Source organism: Schistocerca nitens, chromosome 3 (assembly GCF_023898315.1).
Source record: "Schistocerca nitens isolate TAMUIC-IGC-003100 chromosome 3, iqSchNite1.1, whole genome shotgun sequence".
NCBI classification, from domain to species: Eukaryota; Metazoa; Arthropoda; class Insecta; order Orthoptera; family Acrididae; genus Schistocerca; species Schistocerca nitens.
The window spans coordinates 892,333,808-892,356,271 of record NC_064616.1 but is presented as its reverse complement, the minus strand read 5'-3'; the positions used below and the strand labels follow the sequence as shown (position 1 = coordinate 892,356,271).

At 39.2% G+C, this 22,464-nt stretch overlaps 1 protein-coding gene across 1 annotated transcript in view; it reads right to left on the bottom strand.

The window, feature by feature from the left end:
• LOC126248949 (lysophospholipid acyltransferase 5) overlaps positions 1-22,464 on the bottom strand; it is a 181,672-nt gene that overhangs the window by 111,665 nt on the left and 47,543 nt on the right. Inside the window, exon 5 of the mRNA XM_049950479.1 lies at positions 19,212-19,367. Coding sequence (XP_049806436.1) covers positions 19,212-19,367 — 156 coding nt within the window. The remainder of the gene's footprint in view (positions 1-19,211; positions 19,368-22,464) is intronic.

Sequence of the window (22,464 nt, the reverse complement as noted above, 5' to 3'; positions counted from 1 at the left end):
CTCATCTTAAGATGCCCACTTTCGGGATTTTACCTGTAACCTTGTTCTGTGGTGCATAAAGCCTCTTGGAGCATATACCACTGTGAGGCTTTCATGCTTAAAAGAGCCTGCGATGAATCACACTGTTCTTGTTCGGATGGTTGGTCGATTTGGGGGAGGGGAACAAACAGTGAGGTCATTGATCCCATTGGATTAGGGAAGGATGGGGAAGGAAGCCAGCCATGCACTTTCCAAGGAACCATGCCAGCATTTGCTTGAAGTGATTTAGGGAAATCATGGAAAACCTAAATCAGGATGGACAGACACGGGTTTGAACTGTCGTCATCCTGAATGCGAGTCCAGTGTGCAAACCACAGCGTCACTTCACTCAGTGTGTTCTTCTTTGGATCTTCTCTTTCTCTTCTGTTAATTCACTCTGATAAAGATAACAAACTGTCAAAAAATACTAAAGAATACTCCTTCACAGGTGAGTTACAGTTCCTTAAATTTCTTCCAATGACATCCAGTCTGGCAACTAGCCTAATGTAGTTGTTCTACTTTAAATTGCTCTAGATACACACTCCTACACATTTGAAGAAAATTTAATAGCCAAGCAAAGCAGTTACTAACTGCTTCTTCTTATCGCGAAATATGAGAAATTTTAGTCTTACACATTTAACAATTGCAGTTGTTTCCAGTGACAAATTATTAATTATGTAATGACACATCAACAGGTGTTCCCCTGTTTATGTTACATTTGTTGATACTGAGAGCAAACAGTCATTATCTGTAGGTCTTTCTCCATTTCCTTACAATTTCCTGGCACAGCAACTTTGCAACATATAACAGCCTTACCTGTGAACAGGCTCATGGAGCCTACAACGTTATTCACCTGATTCTTTACATGTATTGTGAACTGTAGCAGTCCTATAACACATCAATGAATTACTTATGTAGCAGCTTTTATAGTTGTATTAGGTACAATTTCAATCCCATCACAAAACGGATTTGATATTCTTTATGATCATATGTTATTCAAATAAGTGACAATGCAGAACTGCACAGAATGTCAACCAGAATGCAAGAAACACAGCATTAACCTGGGCTTCACTACCTACTGCCTTCTAGATCACATAACCAAAATGAGGAAACCAAGTTTCACAAAATCTTTGACTGCAGAATTCGTGTTGACATTCAGTTTGAAACCTACATGGAGATTTTTGGGCTTCACTAAAACATAATAATAAGTAAGCATAAAGTTTGTTTCATCATTCTGAAACAGAATGATATTGACGAAACAGGTCTATAGTTGTTTGAATCTGTCCTACACCCTTTCTTGAAAATGAGTTAGACCTGCACCTTCTTCCAATTGTTTGGGAGATTTTGTAGCTCATCATCACTTATTTTAGTATCAATTACTTTGGGTTTTGTAACAATTCAAAGGAGGACCTGTATTATGATGATCTAAAATGAAATAATTTTAAAAGAAAAATTTCGATGTTTTGATTTTATTTATGTTAAACTCCATTTCAGAGACAATACGATAATGGCGAAATCTTTTCGGGCTTCCATAAGGGTGACTGTACTGAAACTCTGTGAAGTTTTGATGAGTATTACTCTCATCTTCTTCTGGAGAAATGTAAAGATGTTGCAGGCACCTGCACCTGCCTCCCCCCCCCCCCTTGCCGAGTGATGGCGGTATCTCCATACCCCTTCCCCCTACCCCCTAGTGCAGCGCTGGTGACCTGTGGTGGGAGCCGTAGACTCCTGTTCAACTTTTGGTGCATTCAATCCCGATCTGACTCATGAAGTGTCAACTGCTGGGCACAGTCTTGGCATATTGCTGCTAGTGCAGGAATACATGCTGAACTTAGCTGGTAAGCTGTTGGCTCACACCCCCATTGACAATGTTGTTATGGAGCCTTATATCAATTGATTCTTTAATAATGCTCTCTCAAAACCCATCAGATTGGCACAACATCTTTGTTTTCTCAAATTCAAAGCATGTCACTCACTGAGGGTGTGTTCTGCCACTGCTGCTGTGTCTTTATGCAGCAGAAACATGCATATAATATGTTACATGCAGCATTGGGAGATGCAGTGCTGTATTTGCCTGGAGACCATACTCAAAAGGGATGCTATGTATACATATGGTAGTTGTAGTTTGTCCTTTACAGATTCAAGCATATCTTTCATTTTTCTTTTGGTGGCTCAAAGATGGCCTTGACACCCCACCCACGATTTCAATAATTTTTGCTGAAGGAGTCCCAATATTTGGGATAAAGATGAGCTCCTTTTCTTCTTTCTCCATCTCTCTCTTCTTTGTGAGTGGCTGTATCACTTATTTTCTTCAATATACGTTTAATCTGTTCTTTTCTGTATCCACTATGGCGAAACACATCTGTAAAGCGTTGCAGCTCAGCTGGGAGGTTGTCTTCATCCCAAGTGCCACATGCCTTGTGAACTAGAGTCATTAGAACAGTGTACTGCTTCACCTGATAATGACAGCTTGTTGCATGAAGGTAGAGATCTGTGTTGTCTTCTTTCCATAGACTGCATGTTCTACAGTACTGTCTGATTTTCTTCTTCTTAGAATGTCCAAAAATGGAAGACACTATTCTTCTCAAGCTCCATCATGAACTGTGTTTAGATGGATGCCATTCAGGTGGTACGGGAACTCGTTCAGGGACTCTGTGCCATGTTCCCACGCAATGAAAGGGCCATCCCCATGGTGGAAGAAATGTTTAGGTTTGAGCCATGCACTTTTTAGTGCCTTCTCCTCAAAGTGCCCCATACAGAGACTGGCAGTCCCAAGGGCCAGTGGCGAGCCCATGGCTACTCCACCAACTTGTTCATAGTCCACAACTGAAGTAGGTTGAGGAGAGTACACGTTCAAATAGGTTTACTGTTTGGAACCCAAAATGATCTGCTAAGAGTATTAATGCATCTTGAAGTAGTACTCATGTGAAAAGTGATGTTACATTGAAGCTCATTTCAGAAGTTGACGTTAGATCCCTGGCCACGCCATATATGAGTACATTAATGGTATTGAATACACGTCACAGTGAGACACTTTCTTTATGAGTTTTAGACAGTCCATACAAGCATGATGGTGCTTGACTCTTTTGATAGAGCCACTTCATGTCTTCTTTCATTAGAACTGACTGGTGAAGCAAAGCTATTACTTTTCTTGGCATCCTCAGTGTTGCTTCCTCCTTCAGCTTCATGTAGCCCAGATACTGCCCCACAGTGATTACACTGTTCTACAAAAAAAAAACCTTTTTTCTATTTCTGATAAAAAATATTGTGATCCTAGTTGTATTTTGAGTGCTGAATTGAAAACTGTTTTTGGTTTTTTTCTGTCAGGGATAGTTTATGAGTAATCGCAATTTTATTTCTCTTTTCAGTTCCTGATATAGTGCAGCAAATGTGAGGTGAAATTCGACAAACAAATGCACATCTTTATGATGTTATAAGTTCATCACATTAATGGAGGGTGGGATCTAACATATAACACAGTAACCTTTGTGTATACACATTAAAGCATTTATTTGACATGAGAAATTACAGAAAATTGACAAACAATGAGCCACTGCATTGTAATGCACATCACTTTTTTCTCTTGTATTGTGAATCTTTCTTCTCTCGAATGATATTCCAGCAATAATCTGCTAACATAGAAGGTACCCACTTCCCTTCATAGTGCCTTTCTACGGTAGAAATGTCTTTATGGAATTTTTCCCCATGTTCATCCGATACGTCACTACAACTCTCTGTGAAGTAGTCCAGATGAGAGTCCATCATATGTACCTTCAAAGACATATTGCACCCCAAATCCTGATATGCTTTGATCATATCCTTCACCATTGCTTTGTAGTTAGTAGCTCTTCTTCTTCCAAGGAAGTTTTCCCACACCATCTTGAAACAGTCCCATACGGTGTTTTCTTTATCAGTTAAACATGCTTCAAAATTTGCATCTTTCTGCAGCTCCCTGATTTGTGGGCCCACACATACATCTTCCTTTATTTTTGCAGCTGAAAGATGGGGGAATTTGGTAGCTAGATATGCAAACCCACAGCCTGTTGGATCCATGGCCTTCACGAATTGTTTCATCAGGCGAAGTTTGATGTGAAGTGGTGGAAGTAGTATATATTCAGGAGCTACCAGACTTTGACGTTGTACATTCTTTTCGCCAACTTTCCATCTTCGCCTAGGCCATTTCGTTTTCACGTAGTCAGAATTTCGGTCTCGACTATCTCACTCGCAAAGAAAACAGGCATACTTTGTGTAGCCTTGTTGCATTCCCAGTACCATAGCAATTACCTTGAAATCTGCACATATTTTCCATTTGTGTTCATTGTATTTTAATGAATTTAGCTCCTTTGTACGAATTCGTAATTCTCTTTTGTCAAACTAGCGTAAGCTACTGGAACAGAGGGTATTTTATTTCCGTTGTGGAGCAAAACACCCTTCAGACTTGTTTTCGGTGCATCTATGAAAAGTCTCCACTCCTGTGAAATATAAGTGAAGTTCAGCACTTTCATCAGGCCAGCAACGTCTTTGCAAAATGTCAGTGCTTCGTCAGTTGAAAAATAAGAAATAAAGGCATGTTCTCTGTGCCTGAACACACTGATTTTGGTACTTTGGTGCAGTAGATTATACTCTTGTAATCTTGAACCAAGCAGCTGCGCCTTTTGTTTACTTAGTCCTAGATCACGTACTAAATCATTTAAATCTGCCTGTGTTAACAAATGTGGCGATGACTCACTTGTGCAGTGATATAAAGAATCATCATCTGTGATTTCTTCAGTACTACTTATTTCACTGTCACTCGGAATTTGACCTCGGGCTCTTGAAGTTACTGGAAGGTTGTCGGAATGCTGCACTGGCATTCTCGCTGAAGGCAGATCTGGGTAAACAATGTGCCTCTTCGACTTTTTGTTTGTAAAACCCTGAATTTTTGTTAGACAGAAATAACAATCAGTAACATGGTCCTTAGGCTCCCTCCACACCTTGGGAACAGCAAACAATGCCACATTCTCTTTACCTTTCCACCACTGAATTAGTTTGCAGTAACATGTAGCACAACAGAAATGTGGTGCCCATTCTTTATCTTGGTCTCCTACCTCTACTCCAAAGTAATGTTTGTATGCTTTCTTTATGATTGAAGAAATTTTCTTCCTATTTCTGGCAAAAGTGAACTTCCCACAGATGTAGCAGAAGTAGTCCGGTTTATATCAACATCCACGACGACGTGGCATTTGTGCAAATTTAAAAATACCACTCTGGTAATACACCTGTATTAAATTAATAGTAGGGAACTAGAGGAACGCTGATGTGTAAAAACAAGCAGTCGTTTTACCTTCAGCACCAGGCTCAATCAGTTTACACACAGGAACTAAAAGATTCAACAGTGCTTGGAAATATGACACACAGTTACTTGTCAGCCAAAACACCCACGCGTTAAGACTGACACAAATTGCGGCTAACACCACTGTTGTAAACTCGATGCACCTGCCCCTAGGAGGCGTGAAGCTTTACTGCCGAGGCAGCGACCGGCTGTCGCCGTTCGAGTTAATGAGATGTTTCAGGTTGTCTTAATGACATAGGTGTGGCGGGGGATAACGTAATGATGTCTGATTCTTCCCACCTGCTGTTGCACAAGAAATTATCACGTTTTATCACTATTGGATACGGCAACATACCCGTATTTCTCTACAACGTCTCTGTGTATGCCTTAAATTGTGAATATACATATATATACATATTACATAAAAAGTATCCCTGACAACGATATTTTGTTTACATATTTGAATTTCCCATGGTAAAATGGTCTAGAAGCACAAACTTTAATATCAGAAATAGAACCCATGTCGAACAGTGTTATTTTCTGGTGGTAGCTCGCAATAGAACTGTCACATTTCCTTTGTTGTCACATAGAACAACCATGTTTTCATCTTCTCTTGGCAATCTTAGTACTCCCCGTTCTTCTGTTGCCGTATCTGGTTTTGGAGATTAGGATTTGTTGAAGATCCTGCATGTTTCCTGCATAATTCCCTCCACCCTTCCACTGGCAGACCACAAATTACCTAATCAACACTGCTAATAATGTTCTGTTCCACTACTGTGTTTGGAACAGCAGCGAAGTTCAGCCCTTTGGAAATGTCCAAGGCTGTAGTGGCAGCCAGTTCTTTCTTCGTCAGGTTGAGAATTGTTCAGATATCATTGACACCCTGGGCCATTATTGGAGTTCCTGCCAACCTCCTTATTTTCATATTCTCTAGCATTACTACGCTATCTTTGTAATTTACTGTCAGCAAATGAGCTGCAATCTAAATATTCTCAGGAATACACTGATGGTGTACCAGTGAATGGCCTACCAATGAAAATACATCTCTGCGGGATACCTAGCCTGGTTTGAGAATTGACTGAAGACTTTTTGGTAGAAAGAATGTAGCACACTATTATGGATGAAGCATCATTCACAGAACCATAAAAATAAACATCTAGTGTGATTCCACAGTAGTGCAACAGGATCTTTGCGAACCATTATTTACCTTCTGGAGACATCGCTTTAAGTGCAGATAATAGGCATACATGAAAATAAATAATAGTATTCTTATCTTTTGGGGCCACAGTGTCCTTCTTCAGGGAAGAGGTTGAAATTTGGGGGAGGGTACAATTTGCTTTGAAAGCTAGCAGTACATTATTTATTTTTAGATTAATTTATCAGCTGTACTGGGAATTGCTAGTCCTCAGCATGTATTCTAAAAATGGCTCTGAGCACTATGGGACTCAACTGCTGCGGTCATAAGTCCCCTAGAACTTAGAACTACTTAAACCTAACTAACCTAAGGACAGCACACAACACCCAGCCATCACGAGGCAGAGAAAATCCCTGACCCCGCCGGGAATCGAACCCGGGACCCCGGGCGTGGGAAGCGAGAACGCAACCGCACGACCACGAGATGCGGGCCCAGCATGTATTCTGATTAACGTTTTTGTCTCTGTATGACTTCTGAGGAATATGCAAATAAAATTTTGCTTTTTCATACATTAATACTGAAGTTATACATTGATGACTTAGGAGGCAGAACTATATGCAATCTCTGACTTTTCACAGGTGGCATGCTTACATATGAAGAATGGTTAACCAGTCACAATTGTGGTAATAACCAGTCAGATCTGCATAAAATACCAACCAAAGAGTGACAACTTGGACTTAAAGAGAAGAGAAATCTAAACTGTATGAAAGATGTAGGTTGGGTCTTGACTGATTGTTGTTTCTGGATTACTATTTGAACTCAGAATATGTTTTTCAAGTTCTACAGCAGATATACACTGCCATTCAAAAAAGTTCCAAGATTTTATTCCTGGCATATAAACGATGACAAAGCAGTAACTAAGGTCACAGCTTGAATTATCAACTTTAAACAACAGATTTGCATTCAACCAGTCAGTTGTGTGAGCAGGCAGTGTTAAGTACTTGGCAGTGACCACAGTGTATCAGTGTTGCTATATCATAAATTTCAATGGAGCAACATCTCTATTTCACAAGTTCAAGACATTCTCTAGGATAAAAAAACTGGCCCATGGGTGCCTGCTGTGACTTGACTGAAATGCAAAATGTGGACAATTCTTTCCTGGAAAAAGCCATCACAGATGACAAAACTTGGTATCAAGACCTGGTATTACCAAATAAAACCTTTTGTGGCTGCCCACTTCATACACCATAGCGCCTACTGCACCGGCATCCCACTTCACGTCCAACCAACACAGGATGTCTGCATCACAGGGCAGATATTCACCAGGAACTACTCTGATATGACAGGCATTTGATCGCAGATACATCCACCAAACAGGCTTTATAGGGCGGTGCACTGCCGGCAAAAGGCAGTTCAACGCACTGCTTGGAAGTATACAGACCTGCCACCCTGGAAGCCAAGGCCAGACATCTCTTCCAGCTGGCCGATCTGTTGCAGATGGACTTGGTATAGTCAACAAACATCTTGACATCGTAGAATTGTTTATTGTGATCATTCCCTGTTAAGAGTCAGGTCTTTTCTATTATTATTTGTTATTTTATATATGTGTCAATCTGCAGTTGGGATTAAGTCTGTTGCTCTTTTCAAGATCATATTATTGTTTCGTTTTGGTGAGTCCATTTCTATTCTGCTAGCACAGATACTTCAAAACCTACCATAAAATTACAAAGTGTAGAAATTCACCCAGAGGATCAATGCTTTGACAATGTAACCAACATTTAAGCCAATGTCACATGCAAGCTCAACAACATCCCAAAAAAGTACTTTTCTGACAGTTTCACGTTGTTGTATGAACATTCTGTGCATTTTACTCAAATAGGGAAGGCTATGTAGAACATGCAAAGCATTAAAACCACCATCTTAACAGTGTAGTCTATTTTTTTTATTTAATCCATCTTGTAACTTTCTGGATAGATGGAGTACATCAGTGATTTAGGGCAATAGTTTTGAGGGGCCCAATCTGCTGTTCTTATTGCAAATGCATATAACACATGCCATGTTTTAGACACTGGAGTAAACTGTGAGTAAGAGCAAACCAACTTTAGTTGCTAATCCTGTACAGAACCTGAAAAAGAAGTTAAGTGATTTCAATTCTTCCAGGAGATAAGGAGATCTATGTTACTCATCTCTGTAGTTGTACAACTACGAGGGTGAATCAAATGAAATATTTTTTTAAATATAATATTTATTGCGCAGAAGTGGTACAAAGCTGTATCACTTTTCAACATAATCTCCCCCACACTCAATGCAAGTCCTCCAGCGCTTACAAAGTGCATAAATTCTTATAGAAAAAAATTCTTTTGGTAGTTCGCCCAACCACTCATGTACCGCGTGGTGTACCTCTCCATCAGAACGGAACTTCTTTCCTTTGAGTGGTCCAAACATATGGAAATCACTTGGGGCAAGGTCTGGTGAGTATGGTGGATGAGGAAGACACTCAAAATGCAGGTCTGTGATTGTTGCAAATGTTGTACGGGCAGTGTGGGGCCTTTCATTGTCATGTTGCAAAAGGACACCTGCTGAGAGCAACCCACGTCACTTTGATTTGATTACAAGCCGCCGATGATTTTTTAGGAGATCTGTGTATGATGCACTGGTGACAGTGGTCCCTCTAGGCATGTAATGCTCTAAAATGACGCCTTTTTCATTCCAAAAGAGAGTCAGCATAACCTTTCCTGCTGATGGTTCTGTTCGAAACGTCTTTGGTTTTCGTGATGAGGAATGGTGCCATTCCTTGCTCGCTCTCTTCATTTCCGGTTGATGGAAGTGAACCCAGGTTTCATCCCCAGTAATGATTCTTGCAAGGAAGCCATCACCTTCTCGTTCAGAGTGCCAAAGAAGTTCTTCACAAGCATCAACACATCATTCTCTCATGTCAGGAGTCAGCTGCCGTGGCACCCAACTTGCAGACACTTTGTGAAACTGGAGCACGTCATGCACAATGTGCTGTGCTGACCCATGACAAATCTGTAAACATGCTGCAATGTCATTCAGTGTCACTCAGCAGTTTTCCATCACTATGGCTTCAACTGCTGCAATGTTCTGTGGAGTCACAACTCATTGTGCCTGACCTGGACAAGGAGCATTTTCCACTGAAGTCACACCATTTTCGAACTTCCTACTCCATTCATAGAATTGCTGCTGTGACAAACATGCATCACCGTACTGAACCTTCATTCATCGATGAATTTCAATAGGTTTCACACCTTCACTACACAAAAACCAAATAACAGAACGCTGTTCTTCCCTGGTGCAAGTCGCAAGTGGGGCGGCCATCTTTATACTGATACTGCGACAGTATGTGTGCATCTGCACTATGCTGGCACCAACAGGCGATTCTGCACACTGTTTGTAGCATGCTTACCAACTTACAGGATAACAGCGTGAAATTTCGATTTGTTATTACAAATTTAAGGTTTTCATTTGACTCACCCTCGTAATTACAATATCATCTCCTGTTTCCCCCTTTGAAAAGAGAACATTTGAAGTGGTTCATTTTCTGCATTCATTTTTAGTACCTGTGTTGTCAGTAACTGTTCAGGAACTAAACCTGTGCCATGGTCAGTCTTAACAAATGATCAAAATATGTATGTTTTAATTAAACTGTTTGCTTGCAGCTCCACTGCTTTCTACAGATTTATTATATAGCAATAGTGTGACTGTTTTATACAAATCATCTTAAATGGTTAATTATGTAATTTTATGCTCACAACATGCTTTTTTCCTCTCTAATGCCAGTACTCTTTTATAAAAACGGAAATGACATTCAAATAATTTGAAAGCCCCCTCAAACGCTTCATTTGAGTCGTGTGATGCCTGTGATGTCACTGGCTAGCTAGTTGCTCCTACTGTCATAATGCTCATTCACATTGATGCCTTGTTTTGGAATTTATATTTAAGAAAATGGGTTAGAAATGGTGTGTAGTACTTCACTGTACACATACAGCTGTAAAAACTCCTCAGAACTTGAAACTTACTGGCAGATTAAAACTGTGTGCCGGACCAAGACTCTAACTCGGGACCTTTGCCTTTCGCGGGCAAGTGCTCTACCAACTGAGCTACCCAAGCACAACCTACGCCCCGTCCTCACAGCTTTACTTCTGCCAGCACCTCATCTCCTACCTTCCAAACTTTGCAGAACTAGCACTCCTGAAAGAAAGGATATTGCAGAGACATGGCTTAGCCACAGCCTGGAGGATGTTTCCAGAATGAGAACTAGTTCCGCAAGGTTCGCAGGAGAGCTTCTGCAAAGTTTGGAAGGTAGGAGACGAGGTACTGGCAGAAGTAAAGCTGTGAGGACGGGGCATGAGTCGTGCTTGGGTAGCTCAGTTGGTAGAGCACTTGCCAGCGAAAGGCAAAGGTCCTGAGTTCGAGTCTCGGTCCGGTACACAGTTTTAATCTGCCAGGAAGTTTCACATCAGCGCACACTCCGCTGCAGAGTGAAAATCTCATTCTGGAAACATCCCCCAGGCTGTGGCTAGGCCATGTCTCTGCAATATCCTTTCTTTCAGGAGTGCTAGTTCTGCAAGGTTCGCAGGAGAGCTTCTGCAAAGTTTGGAAGGTAGGAGACGAGGTACTGGCAGAAGTAAAGCTGTGACAACGGGGAGTGAGTCGTGCTTGGGTAGCTCAGTTGGTAGAGCACTTGCCCGCGAAAGGCAAAGGTCCCGAGTTCGAGTCTCGATCCGGCACACAATTTTAATCTGCCAGGAAGTTTCATATCAGCGCACACTCCGCTGCAGAGTGAAAATCTCATCCTGAGAACTTGTTTTTGAGTGTTCCAAAGAACGAGAAGATGCGTAAAATGTGGATGCAAAATGACACCATGTTGATGCACAAGTTCTCCAACTTAATTAAAAATGTCTAGCACTCTGAAGTTAACATTAATTTACCTCTGAGATACATTTTACCACTGTTACAAGGAAGGATAGCATGATTCAATGAAATTAAACTCTTGACGAAAATTATACTTTCACCCTACTTCGAATAACATAAGACAATATTCGAAGATTGCTGGTTCGAATCCAGCTCAAAATAATATTTTAAGTTATTTGTTAAATGAATCGACAGTCCCGTCATATGAAAACCAAATAACAATTACAAAACTTCACTACACTGATCAGAGAAAGAGCATTATTTTGTTTTCATGCCGTTTACAAGTGCTTACACTTGCAATTGCTGTTCACAAACATCATGTTCAAAAAGATATTTCCTAGTTAATGTAACCACACACTTTTTACTTTATTAGAAACAATGTTTCTTTTTTTATCATCACAATGTCCAGCAAGGATTGCTATTGTTTGAACTTTTGAAGTTTCATCATCTTACATAAAGATGAAGTAAGTCTGCTTCAGACACTGATATTAGTTTACACTCACAAACATCACAGCTCTTACGTTTGTGTTACCTGCATGTTGTACATACTTTATATCTCTCTGTATACAAATCCTCATCATCCTACACCTCTTTGTACTGTGGGCATACTACTAGCAATGCTTTCAAAAAAGTGAATAGTTTATACAAAAAGTAAATACATTTATCCTCAGTTGTCCACTGCTCAGATTAAGATGAATTTGAAACTATACTTAATACATCCCACCATTTAAACAACTCCTACAATGAGTTCATGCTAATGCTATTTATGTATTTCATGTAAAATTTTTAAAATAAGCTACTGTTCCAAGATTCGACCCTGTATCCTCTTCACTTTCAATTACATGCCCTATCCGTTGCGCCAAGAATACTTTGATAACAGTTGTTTCCCCTGCTGAGTGTCTTATATAAAGGAAATCAGCACCAAGATTTGCCAAAAATAATTTCATTGTGTTTTGGGTCATAGTTCATGACTAACAGTCGTCAATCTACACTTCTGAGTTTAAACACTTCCAATGGCCACCAAACTCCCCAGACATGAACATTATTGAACATATCTAGGGTGTCTTGCAACGTGGTGTTCAGAAGAGTTCTCCACCCTCTCGTACTCTTACGGATTTATGGACAGTCCTGCACAATTCATGGTGTCATTTCCCTCCAGCACTACTTCAGAAATTAGTAGAGTTCATGCCACATTGTGTTGCAGCACTTCTGCATGATCGTGTGGACCCTACGCAATGCTAGGCAGGTGTACCAGTTTCTTTGGCTCTTCAGAGTACTTATAAGATACACATCTATTTGCAAAATTTCTACAATATCTTAGTTTTGAGCAGGTTTATTGATGTTGCACGGAGCAGGGAAAAGAATGTCCATTGTTGCACATATTGCCGCTCAAATTGGGTGGACCATAACACATTATCTTTCGGAATGTTTCTGTGGTGTCACCGCCAGACACCACACTTGCTAGGTGGTAGCCTTTAAATCGGCCACGGTCTGTTAGTATACGTCGGACCCGCATGTCGCTACTATCAGTGATTGCAGACCGAGCGCCGGCACACGGCACGTCTCGTCTAGAGAGACTCTCTAGCACTCGCCCAGTTATACAGCCAACTTTGCTAGCGATGGTTCACTGACTACATACGCTCTCATTTGCAGAGATGACAGTTTAGCATAGCCTTCAGCTACGTCATTTGCTACGACCTAGCAAGGCGCCATATTCAGTTACTACGAATGTATTCTGAACAGATAATATTGTGAATCATGTACCGTCAAGAGCGACGTTCATTATTAATGGATCAAAGTTAAGTATCAAACTAATTACGTCCGCTTTCTGAATTCTAATTCCTTGGCATGTTCCAGACCTCACGTCAGTATAGTCCTTCCCTCCTCACGCCAGCCTGCATGAGCTAAAACGCGAGCATTTCGGCCTCCACTAGTAACACGGTGTTGGCTCTTCTGCCAACACAACAGTTTCCAATATCAGCACTCACAAAATGCCTTTCTATTGTTACTTAAAACTTGTAATTGTGTTTTCCCATCACTAAATAGCCAAGCTGTTTCCAGAAATCTATGTAAAAAACTACTAAGTTAGCTTTGTCTTACTCCTAGCCTGTGATGTTACCAATGCTTCAGCCAATAGCTGAGCATTTTCGATGATGTGACCAAATATTGATAGTTAATGATTTTTAAGCTTTAATTACATAAAAATAACAAGTCTTTTGTGAGAATATTGACAGTATATGCTAATTGAATGTTATAATCACTCAGAATAATAAGTCTGAACCATATTTTTAACATAGGAAAGTAGCCTATTGCTTTTTATCTACTAATTTTTTAATATTATGCCAAACATACACTCTGTCATCATTAGTTATCCCACTAAACACCTTGTTTTAACAACTTTATCAAATATTCATTTAAGTTACAATTTTGCTGTGTGTGTGTTGTCACAATTAAATGTTTGAAATATGATGCAACACTATGCTTGTCTAATTCGCTGAACATGCATACTTTTATGATTTTTCAGCATTCTTTTGCAACAACTATATCGCAATCAACAATTCCAGTCTTTCAACTTGCTGAAAATAGTCATACTTGTTTCCAATAGATCTAATACATGATGTCCCGCTCAAAATAGGCCCCACAAACAAACATTTGCTTGAATTACACTTAAATGCTTTGCATAAAAATTGGGAAATTAAATGAACATGTTATACCATGTTCAGGGGGAAATAAAGGTGAATCACAAAAGGTGCTAATAGTTACTGTCCTCAACTTGTAAACACAGTTGAACATGATGCTGCAGATTCTCAAAGGTTGCTGCCAGAACCTCTGCTGCCTGGATTTCACAGATGATGTTCTCTTGTATATCTTCCAAGTTGTGTGGTTTGTTGCTGTAGACCGTGACTTTTAGGCCACTCTAGAGGAAAAAGTCAGGTGGTGTTAAATCAGGTGATCTTGGGGGCCATAGTCTTTTCGAAATCACTCTGCCGCAGAAAAATTATTGGACCTCAGCCATGGTTACTAGAGATGTGTGGCTTGTGGCACCATCCTGTTGGTACATGCTGAGGTACATTGTCCAACTAGTTCACAAATTCCCAAAACATTTCAACGTAAACTGCACTTGTCACAGTAGCCTTGAAAAAATTTGGTCTGATAATGCGAAACTATGATATTGCACAAAACACGCCAATCTTTTGTGAATGCAGGGGTTGCTCGACCAGTCCAAGTGGATTTTCATTACACTACAAATGTGTATTCTGAGAGTTCACATAGCCAGAGAGGTGGAACCATGCCTCATCACTGAACCATGGGTACTGCAATATTCCTGGCCCCTGACCAATAAACTGCTGAGACCAACAGCAAAATGTAATGAGTTTGTCTTTGTCATTGACATTCAGTTCCCAAACAACTGTAAACCTGTATGGATACGTGACGGCTTTCTTCGTAGCTCTGTGACATTCGATATTTCTGAGATAAATGTCGAACAAACTTTACATCAGTTACTTTTCTTCCAATAGTGGCAACCGTCCCCCGCTGTGAAGATCCAACGCCGTTCCACTGCTCTCCATCTTATTCACTAACTTTTGTATGCAGCACTTAGACTGTAAATGCTTGTCACCACACCGCTCAACAAACATTCACTAACATGTCTTAATGGAACTAGTAATCCAATACTGTTTCACAAGAAACACACACTCTTCGACACAGTAGCAATACATTGTCCCTAAACATTGAGCTCCAGCCACAGCAATGCGTCAAACAATGTTGCAGAGTGCAGTGTTGCCACGTCATACATCACGGTGCACTTTGAGCAGAATTGCTACACGTTTGTGGAGCCTCTTTTGAGTGGAACACCCTGTATAATTCAAACATGGTCCATCTTCTGAAGTAACTGAGGCTTTCGTCATAAGCCAATGTTTAATATAAGGGGTGATAAAAAGATTTCCGTTTGAAGGCTATATAGTCCAGAATCCGTATGTCCATCAGGCAAAATCTGAGCAGTGAAGCAATCATCCCCCAGATGCACGAGGTTGGAGCTACCCATTTTGTAAAACACTGTGTCCTGCTGCATGAAGAAGTCTCTAACTGCCTGCTTTACACATCCTTGTCAGACAGGAATTGTTGACACTTCAAAGCTTTTTCTAAGGAACCAAAGGCATGACCATCACATAGAGAGATATCAGTACTATAGGGTGGTTGCTCAAGTATCTCCCACTTGAATTGTCATAACTTCTGCATTACAACATTTGTGATCTGGAGACATGCATTATCCTGAAGCAGCAGCACCATTCTACAATGGCGGTTATTGACAGACATGCTGCCTCATACACATACTTCATTCCCATATGGATGTCTATTGGTGTTTGTCCTTTGGCAGTCAAGAAAATAACACCACCACACTGGTCCTGTTTGGACGCATTTGGTAATAACTTTGCCATAGCTTACATTTCTGCATTTACCACATGCACGTCGGAAAGACACCAACACCGCATTAAACCCTTGTCTACATGTATTTGCTTATATATCCACATCGGAGTCGATCTACGTTGCACATGTGGTATCATACAGAGATTGCAGTGATGTAACAAGGACAGCACCTCACATCAATACCACAGAAGTTAACGATGTCTTGCTGCATTCCACAAAGACCATTGGGAGGCGCTGGTGAAGCCATGCCCTGTCTCCCAGTGCTGCAGTGCCACTGCACCGAGATCAATATACATCCGAGCAGAGGAAGGCTTTCCCAGTCCGTGTCCTCTGAGCAAGGAGATAATGACCTCTGATCAAGGAGATAACATACTCTAGTTAGAACACATGTGTTATTCATGTTACAGATGGAACTGTATTTTCAAACTTTGTACCTCTATACTTCGAGAGACGAGTTTAGTAACTCGGTGCATAAAGTGATGCTTTAATATTCAAAGACAGCTTTAAATATTCAGCATATTCTTGTGGCTATAGATTGCATAAAGTTGAGTAAATATTTTTATCATTCTTTTAATAAAGTGAACTAATATTTCACATATCGTAGTTCTGATCAACCACCTCCCAGAGCAATCAAAGATCCCACAGTTATGAGCAGATGACTGTGTTTTCTCAAGTCATAACAGCATATATGCTGCAGCAAGGCCCTCAAACGAAAACATTTTGATCGCCCCTTATACTATTAATGTGTATAAATGTACAAAAAGTTATTTATTAAGCGACCAATAAAACCAAGTTTTTGAAAACAGCCACAAGTCGCAATTTGTATTTTTTCAACTTGTAGCTGTTTTCAAAAACTTAGTTATTTACTATTTGCAGTAGTCAGAATACCATAGACTTGAGCAGCAGCTTTTAATACTAAAAACTGAATGCAGATAATGATAATGTCCTTTATAAGAATATCACAGACTTGAGCAGCAGCTTTTAATACTAAAAACTGAATGCATACAATGATAATACCCTTTATACAAGTAGTTTTTTTGCTGTAAATAACAAAAGCAATGTAGCATAAAAATCATTATTATCATCACATTATTGGTCATGTACTTTTAAACATCACACTTAAAATACAACACCCTAAAACATAAAATCAAACGTCTCTCCTCAGCAGAAAAAGGAGCAATTAATTAGAACTTAGAATCATTTAGCACACAATTGTGTGCTGTGGAGTGGAAATATTGACATTAACACATTTCCCATGCTAACTGGTACACCAAATGTGAATAGCATGAAGAAGTATAGGCTCTCTCTCTCTGTCTCTCTCACCCTCCACCCCCAAACAATAAGAGTCTTATTGTACTTTGTAGCATTTCATATGGTTGAGTAAAGTTAACTTAGAATTTTCAGCAATACCATAAAATACTGAGGAATATTTCCCACCAAGTGGTGAAGACTCCATTACAGGAGGATTATTGAGATGGTCAAAACCAAAGATTACAAGTGATCTACACTCTCTTTTTGAAAACATTTCGAAAACTGAAAAGATTCCGGAAGAGTGGAAAATGGCATTAATCCTCCCATTATATAAAAAAGAAGGCAAACAAAATGTTGACAATTACAGAGGACTATCACTTCTGCCAGTGGCACGCAAGATATTATCAAAAATTCTTCTCAACAGAGTTGAAGAAACTTTAGACAAACTACTGGGAGAATATCAGTGTGGTTTTTGAAAGGTAAGATCCTGCACAGACCAGATTTTTAACTTAAAATCAATAATTCATCAAAAAATGTTAACCGGAAAACTTTAACAATATCGTGTATCGGGTTCAAGAAAGCATTTGATTCTGGAGACAAAGAAACACTGGATATCATCATTAGTGAATTCTATCTAAAGTTAAATTTGGGTCAAGGGCACCTGTATGATAGTTGGGGAGGGGGGTGCTGGCTAGACACGGGGTATGGAGTATTTTTAATATTTTGGAAGATAATGACGACTTGTTGGTAGCTATACCAATGTTCCAATTCTGACCCTGTTAAAAACCTGTGTAATACTGACTTTAAAACAATTTTATTGTAAGAAAAGCACCTGACTACACTATATTTTTCTCATTCCCTGAGAGCTAGGCCCCACACCGTCTGAAATAAAAATGGGTTTTAGACGAAAGTACAGCCTGTCACCTTCACTGTTAACTGTGTTTTGGGAGAAAAATTGTAAGAATCTGGAATTTGGAGCTACAAAATCTCAAAACTGAACCAATAATTCTGGGAAGCCAATCAAATGAAATTAAAGTAAACTGTCTGGCTTTTGCAGATGATTTTGCAATACTTTCACAAAATCTGATGGAAGTAGTTATTGAAATACATCTTTTGAAAAAAATAGTGAATAGAACTGGACTCAAAATTTCAGATGAAAAACAAAATTCATGACAAATATTTAAAAAATGCAAAAAAACACCTAGACACGCAAATATGTAAAACAGAGCACGTTAGTAAATTTAAATATCTTAGAGAAACTGTAAAGCGGAATGGACTAGAAAAATTTGCGATGGCTGTAAGAGCTAATAATAAGGAAAAGAGTATGTATGGTTTGATAAAAAAATATACATAACAGGAATTGCAAGTCTAGAAAAACAAAACTAAAAGACTATACCACAGTGGTAACCCGAATGTTTGTGTGAATGCTTAATGATGAACTATAAGCTGCACAGAATAGGGGTATTTGAAAGACGGATCATTAGAAAAATAATGGGTGCAATGCAAACTACAGATTGTTGGAAAATGAGAAGTAATGAAGAAATCTATAAAAATAAAAAAAATATCGGAAGTAATGACAAAGCGAAGATAAATCCTCTATGAAAACTGTATTTATGGAAAAGAAAGAGACAATACCATGAATCACAGAAGTAAAAAAAGAACTGAAAAGAAACAATATCAGAGAATTGAAGATAACTCATAGAATTGAAGATAACAGAAAGAAACCTTTCTAACAATAAAATACTAAATTTCCAAGGCAGAAGAAATACAAAATTAGGAACAAGATGGACAGGAGAAAGAAAATGACAACATGGGGAGAAGATGAAGGACTACTGGAAAAATAGGAAACAACGAAAGAAGAAGAACTGAAGTTGTTACATAATCCTACTTGGTCAGTATGAAGATTAAAAAATGCTAAATTATCCTACATTTATGGACTTTCATTATACTAAATAAATAAAAGGACTAACAACAATTCACATGAAGGAGGGAGGAGAGGTGGTAAGTAGAAATAAACTATAACCATGATAAATGCATAATTGTATATTTTTAGCAACACACAGACATATCACTTTGCTACTTAATCTGCCACCAAAGTTGAGAAGTAAATTTTCAAAACAGCATATTTATTTTTACCTGATCATACTTCCCTTTCACAAAATTCAAATATCTCCTCATTGGAAACTGTGGTCCAACAAGGAAACTCCCTGGGAAGTAGGCATGTGCTGCAATTTCCAGGAGTGATGGCACATGTTGTAGTGCAGTCTCCCTCTGATTCTTTGGCACGAGCTCCTAGAAAACATAACATAATTGTTGCTTTGAAATTGCTAGTAATGTGATGCTCTTGTTTCACTCTGCTCAATTTTGGTTTGGAAATAGTTTTGGAATCAAGCTCTATCTTCAGGCAGATGGTTCAGTGACAAAGAACATTTCTACATCTGAAAAGCATACGCTCAATGCTTAATACATGATTTTCAGTGCTTCCATAACCAAGGGCACCAAAGTGTTTGGTGTTTCAAGAGGGACCATATCGAAGATTTACACAGTCTACAGGGGCAACAGAAAAATATTGCCCACTAAATCACGATGTGTATGGAAGTGTGTGTTAAATGGTCATGACAAGGTGGTTGTCAAAGAGGACTTTGATGAAAAATAAGAGGACGACAGCTGCAAAAGTCACTGCAGAACTGAATTTGCACTTGTGAACTCTGTCAGCACCAAAACATCACGGGAACTCCATAAGCTTGGAATTGCAGAGTGAGCTGAAATTCCAAAACCACACATCACTCGGGCAAATGTGAATACAGGAAAATGTGTTGCCAAAGCCAGGTATTACCTGGACAACAGAGCAATGGAAAAAAGTCATTTTGTCAGACGAGTCTCGTTTCACACTGTCCCCAACTTCTGGCCGAGTTAATGTCCCACGAGTTAAATGTGGTGGAGGTTTGGTGATGATTTGAGCAGCCATATCATGATATTCTAAGGGTCCCATGGTTACTCTGCAAAGTGGCATTACTGTCAAAGATTATGTGTAAATTTTGTCTGATCAGGTCCTATCCGTGGTACAACATTTGTTCCCCAATAGGGATACTATGTATCAAGAAAAGTTGTTCAAACGGCTCACATCGTCCAGGTCTGGTTTTGTGAGCACGAGGATGAAGTGTTGCAACTCCCATCGTCACCGCAGTCACCAGATCTCAGTATTATTATATAATGGAGCCTATAGTTTCATACAAACTTTCCACTAATTTACAGGAAGACTGGTAGAAGATTCCTTTGAAAATAATACATGAGCTGTATTTATCCACTCCAAGGAAATGGGAAGCTGTTTTGAATGCCAATGATTTTCCTACATTGTATTAGGCACGGTAATGTGTTGCATTTTTGGTGTTCCCATATTTTTGTCCACTCCTGCATATGTAAATAAGTGATTTTCAAGAAGCTAACTTATAACCACAATTTAACTGAAATGAAAATAAAACAGCTACAGTAATCAAAATAAAATTGTGCAGCATTGAGAAAAATGGATTCTCTTGTTAATTTTTTTTTTCCCCCAGTCAGTCTGAAAAGTACCTCCAACTGTTCTAACAAGGGATCTCCCTATCGCACACCACTCAGATTTTGTGGTAAGAGGGCCCAGGGGAGAGCCCGTCAAAAACTGAATACAGATCGAGCATGAAAACAGGAAGGTGTGAGATATACCTTCTTGCTCAATATAGGTGTTTGTATGAATGTGAATGTGATCACTCCCAAGGAAATGATGAAAACATAATAGTTTGTCACATAAGCTGCAACAAACGAACGCAACAGTTTCACCCACCACACAGTTTCTCTGTGCTCTGTCAAAATATAAGTTTTTACTATTTTTGAAGTTGTGTTCCTTTTGGAGGTTTTGAGAGCTGAATTCTTTTGTTGTAACATACTTCACACCTGTTTATTTGTTGTTTTCACTTCTGTGAGATGTCTATGTGGTACCCTGCCTGCTCTCACTATTCATTACATTTATATAATGACCACTTATCCAAGACATCATTGCCATTTCAGGCTGATTTTTATTACACTTCTTGTTTTTGGACCATTCACTGTTTCTATTTTGCTTTTTTTCCCACAGTTCAATACTCCTTCTTCCTGTTTTCATGCTTGATCTGTGTTCAGTTTTTGACGGGCTATACACTGGGCCTTATTACCATTAAATCTGTGGGGGTTGTGATGGGGCGTTTCCCTTGTAAGAAAACACAATGTAAATGTATCTAAAATTTTCTCAAATTATGAACTAATACAATATTACCACATACAAAACTTCAATATTACTTAACTTTACAGTTGACTTAATACCAGTGTTTATTTCAGTGTAATGTAAAGACTGAAGTCTAAAGGAGAAATGTGTCTGGTGGTGGTGGTGGTGGTGACGGTGATGATATGTTTGCAAATGAACAATACCCAATACAGTAACACTGAAAAAAGTAAACTAATGGTCTGAACTACAGCTGATAGATGGAGAATGACAGGCATACAAAACACGGAACTCTATAAAGTGTGTAACTGTCCGCTCCTTGTAGTTACTTGCTATTCATATATGAGCTAAATTCTTAGCAATGAAATTCTTTTCTGAGAAGCATGTGCTTGATTTATAGATATAAATTCCAAACTATAGAAACCACTACAAGAATAATAAATAAAAACAGTAATCAGATTTATTTTAAATTAGTAAATGTAGTGATTCTAGCTGCACCTTTTAAGAGTATCCATCAATTGGTATAACAACATTAACAAAAACAATAGCAATTATTACATAAAACGTTCTAAATTTGAAAAGAAACTTACAGACCTAGACATAATTTTTAATTAAAAGAAAGAAGAAGAAGAAGAAGAAGAAGAAAAATAGAGATCTGAAACAACTTACCAAATATTTAAAATTTTAAAATAAATCTGAAACACACTACATAGCAAACAGATAATTAAACAACACAGAGTACACGAACGTGTTATTCTAATTAGGAACATAAAGAAACATGTGGTCATAGAAGAGATACAACTTATTTGGTGATGGAGTAACACCAAATAGGATAGAATGAAAGTAGTTTACGTGTCTCAAATAAATTTGAAAACTGAAGACCCAGAGACCTGTGCATGCCATCATAAAGATGCTATCGGCATCAAGTGTCGCTGTCATAGTGTTGTGCACACACGGCAGACCTGGTGATGATTGTGGGTGACCAGGCTGTCCCTGGCGGCCGCCTCGGGTAGTTGTGGGCACACTGTTTGAATGTCAGCACACACTACGCTTGCCATAGTGGCCCAACTTATGACTGATCTGGGTGGTAGGTATGGTAACCTCCTTCCTTGTGGAGGGGGCTGGAGGGGGGGGGGGGGGGAGCGTCACCGTCCA